At 43.6% G+C, this 15,166-nt stretch overlaps 1 protein-coding gene across 3 annotated transcripts in view; it reads right to left on the bottom strand.

Annotated features, from left to right (window-relative positions):
* The window catches only part of DGKD (diacylglycerol kinase delta), an 89,218-nt gene that overhangs the window by 52,862 nt on the left and 21,190 nt on the right, over window positions 1–15,166 (bottom strand). For all 3 annotated transcript variants that reach the window (XM_081141931.1, XM_081141934.1, XM_081141932.1), the window contains exons 2-3: window positions 14,944–15,054; window positions 13,245–13,325 (exon numbers count right to left, since the gene is read on the bottom strand). In XM_081141931.1, the coding sequence (XP_080998057.1) occupies window positions 13,245–13,325; window positions 14,944–15,054 (192 nt within the window). The remainder of the gene's footprint in view (window positions 1–13,244; window positions 13,326–14,943; window positions 15,055–15,166) is intronic.

A 15,166-nucleotide genomic window follows, 5' to 3' on the forward strand; every position in this document is an offset into this window, starting at 1 on the left:
CTGGCCTACGAGGACTTACGAGGCCGTCCAACCCATGAGTCTGCCTCTCCCCATCCCAGATCCAGACTGGGAGTCACAGAAATTGGTAAGAGTTTTTCCATGCAAGGAAACTTGCCAATTATATATATAGCTTTTCCTCTCTCCAAGCCAAAGTGACTGGCGCAGGGGCTCTGTCCAGGAAGTATCTGAGCTCCAAACAAGCTGGGAGGGAAAACTGATGTTGAAATCTGGGCAAAGGTCACGGTTCCTCACCACAGGAGCAGCCTGACCACCCCACAGGCTGACATCTGCTGGAAACGGCTGAGAAACTCAGGTCCACGGTTTCACCCCATGCAGGCCGACTAAGGAACTTTCATCCATTCAACAAACATGAGTGCCAAGTAGGCAACATTTAAAACAGTAGAAATATTATTTACACTGTTACATAGCTTCCTTTTTATTTAGAGTAATAAAAACAGGAAAAAATACAATGAAAAGGAAAACCAAATACAATTAAAAATGTAAGATAAACAAAGGCGCCTTATATTTTTAACCACACTTGGTTTCTTCATATTTCATTTCTCCTGCTTTTAGTAGTACAGCCTAGAGAATTCTTTAGGATAGCAACCCTTTCCGGGTATCTACTCTGCACCTGCAGAGGCTGATTTTTAACACTGTCTAGAAAACCAGCTTCACTTGAAATCCTCTGGAGTCCCTATAAATCAGAATAACTGCTAAGTGTTAGCAGGTGGAAACCTATCATCTCCCCATGGGTAGCAATGAGTGGCGGTGGAGATAAACACTACGACACATTTAGAGGGCACTGTCTGCAAACCCAATGAAATGACCTGTGAGATGGATCAGTAGTATCCCCAGTTTACAGATGAGACACCGGAGCCCTAAAGACGAAGCATCTCATCCTAAGTCACACAGCTAACAAAGAAAACCACCCTTATAATATACCTCACGAAACTTCCAGGTACCATAAAATATCTCAACAATATCGCTCGGGGATAGGAAATCACAACACAGCATGAAAACGCATCCTCTCTGCACGACATGTTATTCTGACATGGTCACTGCTGGCAGTCACTAGGATGATGCTAGGAGTGAGGCCTGCTAGGTATTCCATCCCAACAGCCATATGACTAAGTCAGGCAAGATTTCAACACGGTATTTATTCTGCAGAAGCCAGCCCTCTAAACATGAACATGCTACATGAGAATGTAACTCTCATTCAATTTACACTGCAATTTACACATGCACGAATACACATATACATACATAGGGTGTCCCCCAAAAATGTATACACTTAACAGCTGATAGCTTAAATGATGTTTCTTTTCAGATTTAACCCATTGGAATTAATAACTATCCAAAGTGTGTATACATTTTTTGGGACATCCTGGTAAATGAAAAAACATCTTTTTTTGTGCCACAACCCCTTCTGCAGTCTGGTAAAGCCTATATAACCCTTCTCAGAAGGTCTCTAAATGTAGAAAATGAAATACTTAGGAATACAATGTAAACCAATTTTAATAAAATACAGTCATATCCACGGACCTTTTAGAAAGTGGAGGGGGGGCATGAACCTAAGCTAAAAACCTCTGCCAGGCAACACATTGTCTTTTCTCCTCCCTGTCCCCCATCTCCCAAAAGGGGACATGGGGTTACTGGCCCTCTGGCAGCATCTTGAACCAGGAGAACCAAGTTCTGGGAGGACCCAGATGCCCTGGGGGGGCTGCCATACTGAATAAGCACTGCTGCCTTCTGCCTAGAAGAATGAACTTCATGTGTTCACACCCTTCTTATCTTGGCATGTTTCCTACAGGCAGATGCAGTGGGTTGAATGATGGCCTCCCAAAAGATATGTCCATGTTCTAACTCCCAGAACCTGTGCCTACGAGCTGATTTGGAAAAGTCTTTGCAAACATAATTAAGGATCTTGAGACGAAACCATCCTGGATTATCTGCGTGGGCCCTAAATCAACAAGTGTCAATGATAAGAGAAGACACAGGGGAAGGAGACAGCTGTGTGAAGATGGAGGAGAGACTGGAGTGATGTGGCCACAGGCCAAGAACAACTGGAGCCACCAAACGCTGGAGGAGGCGAGAAACAGAGCCTCCCCTGCTGACCTGGATTTCGGACATCTAGCCTCCATGTGTGAGGGAATAAATCTCTGTTGCATAAGCCGCATGGTAATTTGTCATGACAGCCCCAGGAAACAGAGCAGCAGAACCTATTTCTAATGCACACATTTTTATGATTTTCCTAAACGTTAACTAAGAATTAAACTTAAACTCCCTTTTGTGTAATGCAGTGTTAAAGATGGTGTTGTGCAGAAGCATCCCTCTAACATGAATGTCTAAACTGAATTCTCATTCCGTTTATACTGAAAACCCTCTTTATTTTCAATCCCCTCTTCATTTGGCCAATCCATTTTCCTGGAATTTAAAAATAAACCCAGGGCCCGATCTTCCCTCCATTTTGTTCTTCTATGATGCCAAGTGTTCAGTCCTCACTTTCTGTCCTCTGCCCAGGCTCCTCTGTGCCCTCCAACCGCCCCCTCACCCCTCACCCCTCACCCCTCACCCTGGTACGTTCCAACTCCTCCACCACCCTTCTCCAGGTCATGCCGTCCGGACAGCAGATGTGCCATCCAGCTTTCTGCTCACGTTTCTTCCTCTACCAGCTTGGTCACTTATGCCAGGGTCCCTTGATCTGTCCACTTCCTCATCATCAAACCCCACCCTATCTCCTCTATTCCCTTATTATAGGTGACATGCTCACCAGAGATTCTGGGGGGTTAGGATGCACTAAAAATCCAAGTATGATCTATCTACAACAACATAAGCAGAAGCAGGAACACAGAAGTACTCATGCCCAAAAGTGAAGCTGTAAAACACAACCAAACCCAAATCAAACAGCGCAGAAGGAGGTTTTACCTTCTCAACCTCAAGGACAAGTGACAGAAGTGAAAAGGGATGTAAGACACAGGAGCACAGGTGCCCTCTCAGGGAAAACTGCCCCCTCCCTGGGCAAGGGGGCTCAGCACAGAGCTGCTCTGCAGGGGAGACCACACACGTTTTCCCGAATGTCCCTCCTCAGACCTAAGATGATCACTCTAACGATAGTTTCAACGGGAAAAACAAAAACTATTCTGGTTCCCTAAATACTTGAGGAGTAGGTCAAGTTTAACTGATCTTCATGACACATCTATCTACACAATGAGTTATCTGCAACTATAAAAATGATCATTACAGACTCATGATGTGGAAACATATATGATGAAATAACAGAGACAAAATATAAATTATACATACACTGACGTGTGCATTACATATGTATCCTTTAATGTTCGCCTACCAAAAAAATCTGAAGGGAACATGAAAAAGAGAAACAGCTGCTGAGCTACTGTGGGATTTTCTCTTTCCTATTTTAAATTTCCTCTAAAATCATTATTACGATTTAAACACTTCAAGTAATAAATAAGCAGCCCAGCATGGGACAGACAGTTGGTCGCATCACAGAATGAGACGCACCTGCTAGCTCTTCCCACGCTGTTCTCTCTGCAAGCGACATCTCCCTGTGCCAGCTCACCTGTCCCCTTCTGGGAAGCTCCCACTGCCCGGGCCCTTTCTCACCACTCTCCCAGTATTTTGCACCTTCTATTATACTTGCCACAGGGACTACAATTATTTCTTTTCATGTCCAGCAGGCTGTGAAGTCTGTGCACAGGGAACGTGTTTATCCGCCTGTCTGCCCTCGGGCACCCAGTAGAGGGTTTGCCACAACGCAGGATTGTTGAAAGGAGGAAAAACGAGTCTTTCTACACCATGAGTTTTTCCAGTTGGTTTCTGTTTGATCTCAGCAATCAAGTTGCCAGGGTAAAGCTGTACTGTTGTCATATTATTCCTATATTCTCCGGGGGTGAAGAAGTAGTTTTCAAGCTGCCAAACTTGCTGGAAACATACACTCTCTCTCACACACACACACACACACACACACACACATGCACACACGCTCGAGAAAGAGAGCGAGAAAAGGAGCTGGCTCCTCCCACAGCTGCTACCAGAATCCAGACACAGTCGAGGAAGCTCCTGGCTCCTGCTCACTCCAGCTCTCACAGCAGCGGTCAGGCCAACCTATGGGGCTGGCCCTCAGGATCGGCCACAATAAGGGACGTTTGTCCTGCAGGCTTTGCAAAGAACAGCAAGTGTGGAAGGCAAGATGTAAGGAGGTGTGTGTGACCGAATGCACAGGTCACTAAGGAGCCTGTGCTCGTTTAGTGTCACGTGAGTGTTCCAAACGTGGCTACACCTCAAAATCATGTAAAGCACTCCTAGCCCAGTGGTTTAGTTGGTTGAGCACCGTCCCATGCACCAAAGGGTAGCCAGTTCAATTCCCTGTCAGGGCACATGCCTGGGTTTCAGGTTCGATTTCGGGCCGGGCTGCATAAGGGAGGCAGCCAATTAGTCTCTCTCACATTGATGTTTCTCTCTTTCTCCCTCTCTCTCTCTTTCTCTCTCCCCGCCCTTCCTTTCTCTCCAAAATCAATAAAAATATATTTTTAAAAACTTATGGAAAGCTTAAAAAAAAAATCACCCATGTGTAAAACAGCACCAGAATCTCTGGGGATGGTGCCAGAAACCTTCTTGAAGTACCACAGGGTGCTCAAGCATAGCCAAGTTTAGAAAACACTGCCCCAAAGGAGCGGAGGCCACGGCATGAACAGGAAGACCTTAGAGTCCTACCTTTGAAGAATGGACAGGTCTACAGAGAGAACTGGGGAGAGGGCACCAGACTGAGGGGCCCCATGAAGACCAGGCAACCTGTGCACAGGGCATTCATTGCTTACAAAGAGCAGGCTTGGCTGGAGCAGGTCTGTGTTGGGGGGAGGGTGGGAGGGGAGGAGGGCCCGGGAGCACAGATACCTGGACTGCATTAGGTAAGAAATGAGGAGGAACCCAATGATTTACAGTGCTTTTAAAAATGGGCAGAATGACTCTTTTTAATGGTTTTATATTTCAGGTATATTCCAGTAAAACTTGTCTTTCCTCTTCAAGGTCCAACTCAATTGCAGTTGCTGCCATGACCCAAAGGGTAAGAGTGAAACAATCAGACTGCACCAGGCCCAGTGAAGTCCAGAGTAATCCACAGTGGCTTGTTTAATTAGAAGTTACTTTTCAACAAACAGAAAAAGTAAGCTACATTTCATTTAAGTAATATACGTAAACGAAACTAAAAGAAAAATTTCTAATTAAGTACCAAATGACATACTAAATTAATTTGGTTCATTGCTTTCAATTCCCTCATTGAGTAGATAAACAGAGAGTGCTGTGATCATGTTAATAGCAAACACATCATGCCCACGCTGTGCTGACTCATTTAAATCCTTAGGACAACCCCACAAATGGGTACTTCAATTATTATCCCCATTTCTCAGATGATGAAACTGAGGCTCACAGTCATTAAGTGCCTTGTCCAAGGTCACTCAGCTAGTTCCCAGGCGTCCCCTCTGAGCACTGCTGAGTGGTCTTCACAGACAAAGGACTATATTGCCTGGCCCAGCTGTCTAGGCTCTGACACGTGACAGGAAATACAGATCCTAGACATTCAAAGACAGTCCCTGATTCCTCTGGGAAACCCAAACTTTGGAAATACCACACAGCACATAATTTTCCCCCATAAATGAAGTAAAAGGTAATTAATTGAACATGTCACACCAGGAGTCCAAAAACACACATCCTTTCCACGGGCGCCTTCCCTCCCCTCCCCCCGCTCTCTTCCTTCTGGCTGCTCAGCCAACTCTCACTGTGTGGGGGACCCACAGACTGACTGAGGGAAGGTGTCCAACCCCCAACCTGGGCAACTGAACATGTGCCTCTGCCAAACCACAGCTGCTGCTCGTCCCAGGGCCAACATGTCGCCCAAAGCCAGCATCACAGCCTGAGAGGTCCAGGGCAGAGGGCTCAGACAAGGCTCCCAAGTCACAGAGTGACGAGTGGGTGGTGGTGTGACAGCAGGTGGCCAGGGCCACCCTGACTGGAGTGAAGAGCTCCAGGGAGTGAAACTTCCACCGAGAGCCACCGTCCTCTGTCAGGCAATGTGAGTGGGAATGTCTCACAATCCCCATGTGCTCCAGGCTCCTTGCCCTTCAAGCGACACAGGCCAGGGCGCAGCCCACACCTGCATGCCCTCAGCCCCTGACCTGCTTCTTGCCATCCAGGAGCACCTGTGTCCGCCTCAGATGACGAGCCCTTTGTCCGACTAAGTTTAGAAAACCTTCACTAAATTGAATTCCGCTGATTCTGCCTCCTCAAAAGGAACAGAGCCTCAGCCATTGGCCACCATAAAGTCAGTCTCTGAGGTGAAGAGGTCTAGTTTCTGAAAGTGGAAGGGGCCAGCGACAGGCTCCTGGTAAAGGGCCAGCGTGGAGCAGCCTGAGTCTCGCCCTGTGCAATGTGACCAGGATGCGTAAGTTGCTTTCTAGGAAGCATCTCTCATGGATTGCTCAATTCCCCAGTGTTCTTCAATACTGTCATTGAGTTCCCAAGTCACGCAAAACAAAGACCGGCGCCAGGACAAGGAGAGCAGGTTAACTAACCGCCGGCACTGCCCTGCTCTACACCCAGCCCCTTCTGTCCTACCGAGGGGATCCAGCCAGGTGTCCACACCCCTGGCCCAGCCACAGCAAAGCCCCTGTCCTACCTCCTCACACGCATTCTGGCCACCTCTTCCCTGCAGATCTGATCTCCAACAGCAGCCAGACTCACAGCCAAAACCCACTCATACCACACCCCCAGCTTTAAAAATCTTAATGGCTTCCCAATACATTTGGCAAAAAAGTCTTAACCCACCACAGCCTGGAAAGTACTTCACCCCGGACTTCTGCTTACCTCACACACCTGTTCCCTTTGGCAGGAACCACTTGCACCCCAGACACTTGGCACTGCCGGCCACAATCCTCCTCAGCCCGGGAAGGCCTTCCCTGACCCCGCCCCCTGCTGCAGCCGAGCTCTCTCCTGCATGGCCTGCTGTTCCGCGTCTGCACTACCTGCCGCACTATATGCTGCATTAAGGAAGGTTTGGTCCACTGAAAGCGTTCTGCTGAGTGACACCAGTGACAGGAACAGGACCCACATCATCCTGGAACTAGTGCTGACCAAGTCACTCTTCAACAAGTACTTATGAGCACCTACTGTGTGCTGGCACTTGGGGAAAGCTGTGAACAAAATAGTCAAAAATCCTTGCTCTCATGCAGCACATATGACAGCATTACAACAAAATAAATACAGTCAAGTGGACTCAGCAGTGACTCTCAGGGAAACGTGGCGAGGGTGGGGGGCAGTGTGAGAACAGAGCTATACTGTACCCCACCACTTTTATTTGTTTTTGCCTCATTTTGAAATTTTAAGTCACATTAAAGAAGGTGATGACATTTCATCAAGTCTTTATTAAAATAGGACATAGGTTAAAAGTGATGAAAATACAACCCTGGCCGGTGTTGCTCGATGGTTAGAGCATTGTCCTGCGCACCAAAGGGTCATGGGCTTGATTCCCAGTCAAGGGCCCATACCTGGGTTGCAGGTCAGGTTCGATCCCTGGTCCCAGTCGGGGTACGTGCAGGAGGCAACCAATGGATAAGTCTCTCTCATATCGATGTTTCTCTCTCTCTCTCTCTTTCTTCCCCTCCCTCTCTCCCTGCCTTCCACTCTCTCTAAAAATCAATGGAAAAAATATCCTCTGCTGAGGATTAACAACAACAAAAACAAACACATTAAGATAACAAAGGTTATTTCATAATAAGAGGGTCAGTCTAATAAGAATATAAAATAATTCTAAATCTGTATGGAATCAATAATAGCCCTCCAAATACATAAAGCAAAAACTAATGAATGAAAACAAAAAACAGGTAAGTCTACAGTCATGGTAGATTTTAATAAATTTCACTCAATAACGAAAAGGACAAGCAGAAAATAAATCAGGAGGTTATAAAAGATTTGAGGAAAATGACTAAACGTGTCCTCATCAACTGCAGAAAGAACTACCTAATCCAAGTTCTGCTCACATGTACATGGAACATTTATAAAAACCAACAGGTCATAAAGTCTCAATAATTTCCAAAGATCAGAATCACAGAGCATGTTGTCTGATCACAACTGAATTAAGCTATAAATCAGCAACAATACAACTAGAAAATTTCCCCAAGTGCCATTAAATCAGGAAATACATCAGAAATGGACACAAAAGAATATACAGTATGAGTCGACTTACATCAAATACCTGAAACAGTCAAAACTCATCTACAGTATCAGAAGTCAAGCCAGTGGTTACCTGTGGGGAAGGGAGCTTCTGGGGGACTAGATACATCCATCACCTGACTACCTCGTGGTTATACAACAAACTCTGTACTTGTATTTATGCACTTCTTGGTATGGAAGTCATATTTCAATTAAAAAATTTATTTAAAATATATAGTTTCAGTAAAACAGAAATGTTGCTTTAACAAACTCCTTTGAAAAATTATGGTAGTAAAAATATACCTTCAGCACAAATCTGTAAATTTTGTGATCCTAAAACTGAAAATAATTTAAAAATGTGTTAAATGTGTTAGTCCCTGGCCGCATGGCTCAGGCAGTTGGAGCATGTCCCATGCACCAAAAGGCTTCAAGTTCCACTCCTAGTCAGGGCACATACTTAGGTTGGGGTTCGATCCCCAGTCAGGACGAGTACAGGACGTAACCAATCGATGTTTCCCTCACATTGATGTTTCTCTCTCCCCCTCCCTCTCTCAAAAAAATCAATAAAAACATATCCTCAGGTGAGGACTGAGAAAATAATAATAAATAAATAAATAAATACATGTTAGATCATGAAAAACATTTTACCTGGTAACTGCAGTGCACTATTAGTGTATGAAATCTTAAAAAAAAGAAAGGACAAAGCACTAAAACTATTACAGCCCATGAGGGTGGGGAGTAACTTTGAACCCTATAGATACAGTGCTGACTATCTGAAAGCACATGAAAAAAAATCAGTTCATAAAGAGAAACACAAATGCATGATGGACCATGAGAAATGTTTGGCCTCAATTTGCTTTGGTCACTGAAGAAACAAATTACCATTTTTAAACTATCAAAGTGGCAAAGATATTCTAAAATGTGAACACGTGGTGTTTGCAAAAGAATAGAAAAACCACTTTTGTGAAACCTTGTTGATATTTCTAAGGGCAATTTGGCAATAATATACCAAAAGTCTTTTAGTCTTCATAAATTAGTATTAACATGTTTAATCACCAAAAGCATACGATGTCATGTTATTGCAGAGGCCAGGACACAAAGCTGGCAAGTCCCCTTTTCTCTTCATGCTGCTATGTTTTTGGCCTTTTAAGGGGGTGGCCCACTGTCTGCCCTACCCCCCACCTTGTGAAAGCACCTCCTGCCACTGCCCTACCTATCAGGAATCTAAAGGCAATCGCTCTGTTGTTAGCTTTATCCCAGCTCTCTGTTCTTAAAGAACAGGAAGAGAGGCAGACCCCTGTCCAGTTACATGAGACTCAGTCATGCCACTTCTTCCATCAAGCCTGTCTCAAAACCTCTCCTCTCCCCCAAGGACCTCTGCCCATCTCCCTTAGAACTTTCTTATCCCAAGGGTCCTTGCTTCTTTATGGTACAGTTCCCTGGCAATCTTAGAGAGGAATAAAAATAGAGTCTTTTCTAATGTGAAGCGAATTTACTGATGCTTCACAGCCATGAGAGGTTCCCATCTGTTGGCTGATTCATGGTAACAGCAGCTTTCTCTGGTGGTCTGTACCAGGCAAGCAATTTTAGTACAAGCTGTAGAGTTTGGAAATCACTACTGGAATAGTTGGAAAACCAAATGAGATATTCCAGGAAGTGTGGTAGCTTCCGGGTGAATTCATTCATTCATTCTGCACTCACTCCCTGCGCTCAGGCACCACCTTCCAGGAGGGCACGGCCTGCTGGAGAGACGCCTGCGCACAGACTCCTGCCGTTCACTGCATGGTAAGGGACAGGTTCAGAGGTCAGGCAGTAAACATCGCAGGGGGTGAGAAATGGAACAGATCATTAAGTGTGAATTTTAAGCAAAGAAAATATTTGTATCACCCACAGCCCCAGTGCCTGGAACTTACTGACTCCATGGAACTGTGACGGGGGACTGGGCACCAACACGCCCCATCTGTCTCCATATGCCATGTGTCATCACAGAGCACTCGGGGTGAGCTCCCTTATCTTGGAATGTTCCTGGGGAACCTAAGTATGAATCTTCCTCTTGCCTTTCACCACACCCTCAGATGAAAAGGCAGTTTTAGAGCACTAACAAAACAGAAAGTGAATGTGAGAGAGCAGGTCCTCTGCCCTGAGGGCTGGAAATCACCCAGGACTGCCAGCCAGGAATGGGGTTCCAGAGGGTTCCCTCTGGAAGTCAAATATCTGGCCCTCTGAACACACTTTCCCACAGAGGGGAGATAGATGTCGGCCTTCATTCTCAGATCAGGCTGACAAAGCTCCACAGTAACTTGTGCAGTTCCAAAGTGCATAGTTTGTCCCTAGTATTTTTACTGAGATAGAATTCCCATACAATTCACCCGTTTAAAGCATACAATTCAGGGTTTTCAGCACATTCGAAAAGTTGTGCAACCATCTCCCACATCTAATTTTAGAACAGTTTGTCACCCTCAAAAAAAAAAATCCTGCACGCTTTAGCAGGCACTCCTTCCTCCTCAGCCCCCAAAGCCACTAATCTACTTCCTGTCTCTACAGATTTGCCTACTGTGGACAGTTCACAGAAACAGGATCATAAAGTATGTGGCCATTTGTGTCTGGCTTCTTTCACTCAGCATAATATTTTCAAGGTTCATCCAAGTTGCAGCAAGTACCAGTACCTCATTTATTTTTCAAAAGCTTTTAAAAAGCTTATATTTTTCTACCTCAAATGGAGTTCCATTTCTAAGAATTTATACTATGAAAATAATCAGAAATGCACAAAAGGATTTGTGTGCAAATGTACATCATAACATTACTTATGGTAGGAAAAAATCAAATGTTTAATACAGAGACTGGATACATAAACTTATACAGTTATATGACGGAATACTAAGCAATATCATTAAGTAAAATTTTAAAGGATATTACAAGAGAAAAAGCACATTGTTAAGTGAAGAAAGTCAAAAATTGTATTTTATAAAATGTATTTGGTAGGACATAAACCAAAATATATTACCAGGTATACTTGGGCAACAGGAATATGGGTGATTTCAAATGTCCTATTTATAGTCATACACTTCAAGTTTTTCTTCAGTAACTTGAAAGATAAAAAAACTGTCTTTAATAACATTTTTCTACTGGGACAGAAACAACTTTTGGCACGTGAAAAAAAGGCCAGAGTCAAACTCAGCCCCTCGCATTTTCATGTTATACATATAATTATATTATGTATATGAAAATAAAACTAAACCGATCAATAAGTTCTTTTAAAAAGTTGTGAAAAACAGAAAAAAGACAATAAATATAAAGCAGAAACTGAATTAGGTAACAAATAAATGGGATTGATCAATAATTCATAACTGGTTCTCTTAAAAAAAAAAAAAAAGGCAGGGTTTAAAAAACCTGACAAGAAAAACAAAGCTAAATGAATAAAATTAGAAATGTAAACAGGGATCCAACCAGAGACACAAATGTCTTTACGACAGATCATTTAAAGTAAGTGCTCTCGAACTTTCAGGAAACGATCAATTCTAAAGCTATGTAAAATGTTCCAACACATAAAATCATAACAAGTTACTAAATGAATTTTATGAGGCTATTTTAACTCTCAAAGCAAAACACAGCAAAGGCTATCTTCCCACACCAAAAGTAAAGCACACACATGGACGGAAAATTCTAAATCCAAAATCTGGTTGTAAAGTTCAACATTACCAAGAAAAATTTATTGTTAGGAAATGTACAAATACCTAAAACAAATTGGTCGCCTACATTAATGCTCAAAACACTCCAATGAAATTCAACACCTATTTTTACTAAAAACTCTAAAAGCCACTAATCAAACAATAATCATTTACGTGGTTTAAGATGTCTCCCCCAGTCACTAAGTAAACAATAAAACTCACCGAGAAAAAGCTAAAACGATTCCAAGTAAAATGAAAAGGAAGATAAGAGAAACCCTCAGGGAAGGCTAATTAGATAAGCCACAAAGCAAAACCAAGAGCAGTTAGTTACATCAACACAAAGTAGAAATTTAAATGGAGAAAGGAAAATCCCAGTCGTATCAGCAACATCAATAATCAATCCATTGATAAATAAGATGAAACAAAACCTGGAAGTATCTGAAAGTAAAACTAACTCAAAATGTCAGATCCTAAACATGAAGAAAATTACCCACCTTGACTGTTATGTAAGAATTGAAAAAAAAATAGGGAGCACACTTTATGTCTAAATGAGACAGCTTAATATAAAGAGAACTATTTTTAAATACTCCATTCTGGACACTGAAGTCATACCTTATAGGTTCTAAAGTCAGCTCCTGAAGCCAAAATGGGCAAGTCATATAAGAAACGCTACACAGCCATTAAAAAATACGATGAACATTCAGATCAGGCAACACAGGGAAATGATCACCATGAATTGTCAAGAGGGAAAAAAAGCAAACACAAAGTGGTCCCTATGATCTCACGGTAGATGTGGGTGAAAATATAGATATTTAGAAATAAAGGCAAATACTCCACAGTGTGCAGTTGCGACCTGTCTGGGTGGGGAAGTCACATGATTTTATGCACTTAGAACTTGTGCAGAAAGTACAACAAAATCTTTATAAACTGGGGAAGGGAGCAGTTTAAAAGTAAAAAAGAAAAGAAATACACCAAAATATCAAACATTCTATTTTTTTGAAGTGGCCTAATTATGGCTATTTTTAATTGCTTCAACATACTTCTCTGTATTTTCCAAATTTTCTACACTGATCATGAAAAACAAGCCTCTGTGTAAAACTTAGAGAAATATAAAACTAGAACATGTTAAACAATCTTATCCGGGCCCTCCTGTTCTTTTGTGCTTACAAGTACCAAAGTCTCAGTTACTCTCCAACCACAGTATTATACTCAGCATTAAATTCTATGTTTACCAAGAATCATTCCCATCAGAGTGAACAGGATGAAAAAGTCTGAACTGCTCATGTTTGTTCAAATTAGGAAGGAAAACCAGATGTGGTGAAGAATCAGGGAGGTGTGTGTCCAGCGTCTTACCGTAAAACTGTTGTTGACGTTTTTGGTGCTGGATTCAGCCACGCTGGCATCTGTCAGGTCCACCTCATCAAATATGATTGACTGGGGAGACACAGGGACCACGGTCAGCAGGAGGCTAAGGCCCCCAAGGTGGAGGAGATCCTAAGCCCTGGCCCAATGCTGCCCACCACTCTCCTCAACCCCAGCCAAATGCCCACTGACACAAAGGGCCCTGAAACTGGAGGCTTGCTGCCTAAGTGAGTGCTGACAGCATCCCCCCATCTAGCCCCAGGTATGGCTCCGTGATTTTTTTTTAAAACAGGGAGTTCATTAGTGATTGCATTAGTGGAGAAAATAATAATAATAATGCAAGTCTGTGTTTCTTTTCTGTAACACCAGAGTTTCACTTTTAAATGTGAAATATATGCTCAGATGGGGTCCACCTGAGACAGCAGGGCTCTGGACTGAGGATCCTGTCCTTGTGGCTCTACACCTTCTCCAGTAAGCACATCTGGAAGAAAGGTCCCCACTAAAACAAATGATTCTAGGGGAAGAGAGACTGACCCAAAGAGAAGGAATCAGGCTGTGAAAGAAAAACAGGGAGCGAAGTGGAGAGAATCTAGTCCTGCAGAGAGACAGTCAGGCTCCAGAAAAGGGATGGAAACTAGGCCTGGGAACACCCCCCATTTCCTCTCCTCTTCCCCAAATCCCTCATCACAGTCCCCACCTCCTGTTAACCTTACCGGCCTCTAAGAGGACTCCATCGGGAACCCCTAAAAGAAATACTAATAATTCAGAAAAGAGCCTCAGCCTTTTAAGTAACCTCCCCCAACCCCCTAAGGCCACAGACCTAAAATAACTATAAGGGTGGTTGTTTTTTTAAACGAGGAACATGGTCAGAACCCTTTATAAACACGGTGCTCTGTTCAGTTTCAAACTGTAACACACTAACTCTCTAGGGATACACCTCAAAATGCAAATGATTCAGGTTCCAGATTTTCTTAAAACCAAATATCAGTATTGACAGCAATACTGACACAAAAACACGAGTGTTCAGAATACCAAAAACTAGCTCTGCAAGCACACAGGTGTCTGAACCACATGTGACCACACTCCTTTAAACATGGCGGTAACTTAGTGACTCCCACTGGCTCCTCCTCTTTCCCCGAGCATCTGCCTGGTGATCCCAGATGGCAGGATGGAAGGGTCCCTGCTGGGAAGCCCAGGGACAAAGATCGACTGCTCACACACCAAGAAGCCCAGTGCATTTCAAAAATACTTGGTGTTAGTTTCACGGGTGTATACTCATCTCCAAACTCATCAAGTGTCTACATTAAGTATCTGCAGCTTCTTGTATGCCAATTATACCTCAATAAAGTAATTTTTTAAGAAGACACTTTAATCCATAGGAGATGTGTAAGCCTGTGACCCCTAATCCTGCTGCAGGAAAGATAACCAGCTGTAGCATGGTTATTTCTATGACATTTCTCCTTCCCCAATGGTGACATACAACATAAAAAAAGAATAAAAATCAATGTTTATAAGCACTAAAACATGCCTTAAGACAAATAAAACCTAGTACCCAGGAGTATTATGAGAAACTCTCTGGAAAAAACAGCTCTTAGAAGGAAGGTTTTCCTCAGATGAGGACCCAGCACCCCAACTCCCCTGCAGGTCCCTGCATGTCTTCTCCCGTGAAGTGTCCTGCACTGCGCCTCACCTTTGCAGTCTTTGCGTAGTACAGCGTTCGCCCTCGCAGCTTGAAGTACCTCCGTTTGGATCGCTGGAATGAACTGTTCTGTTTGGTCAGCATCCCCTCTTTGATGATGGTCTGAAAGCACAGAAAGGAACTCATGAGCATGTGTTTTATGGCACGGCTGCGCTCGTCCACCCAAGCTGCACGCTGACGGTCTGGTACACTCGCGTCTCTAACTGCTGACAGC

Source organism: Miniopterus schreibersii, assembly GCF_964146895.1.
Source record: "Miniopterus schreibersii genome assembly, chromosome: 7".
Classification (NCBI taxonomy): domain Eukaryota; kingdom Metazoa; phylum Chordata; class Mammalia; order Chiroptera; family Miniopteridae; genus Miniopterus; species Miniopterus schreibersii.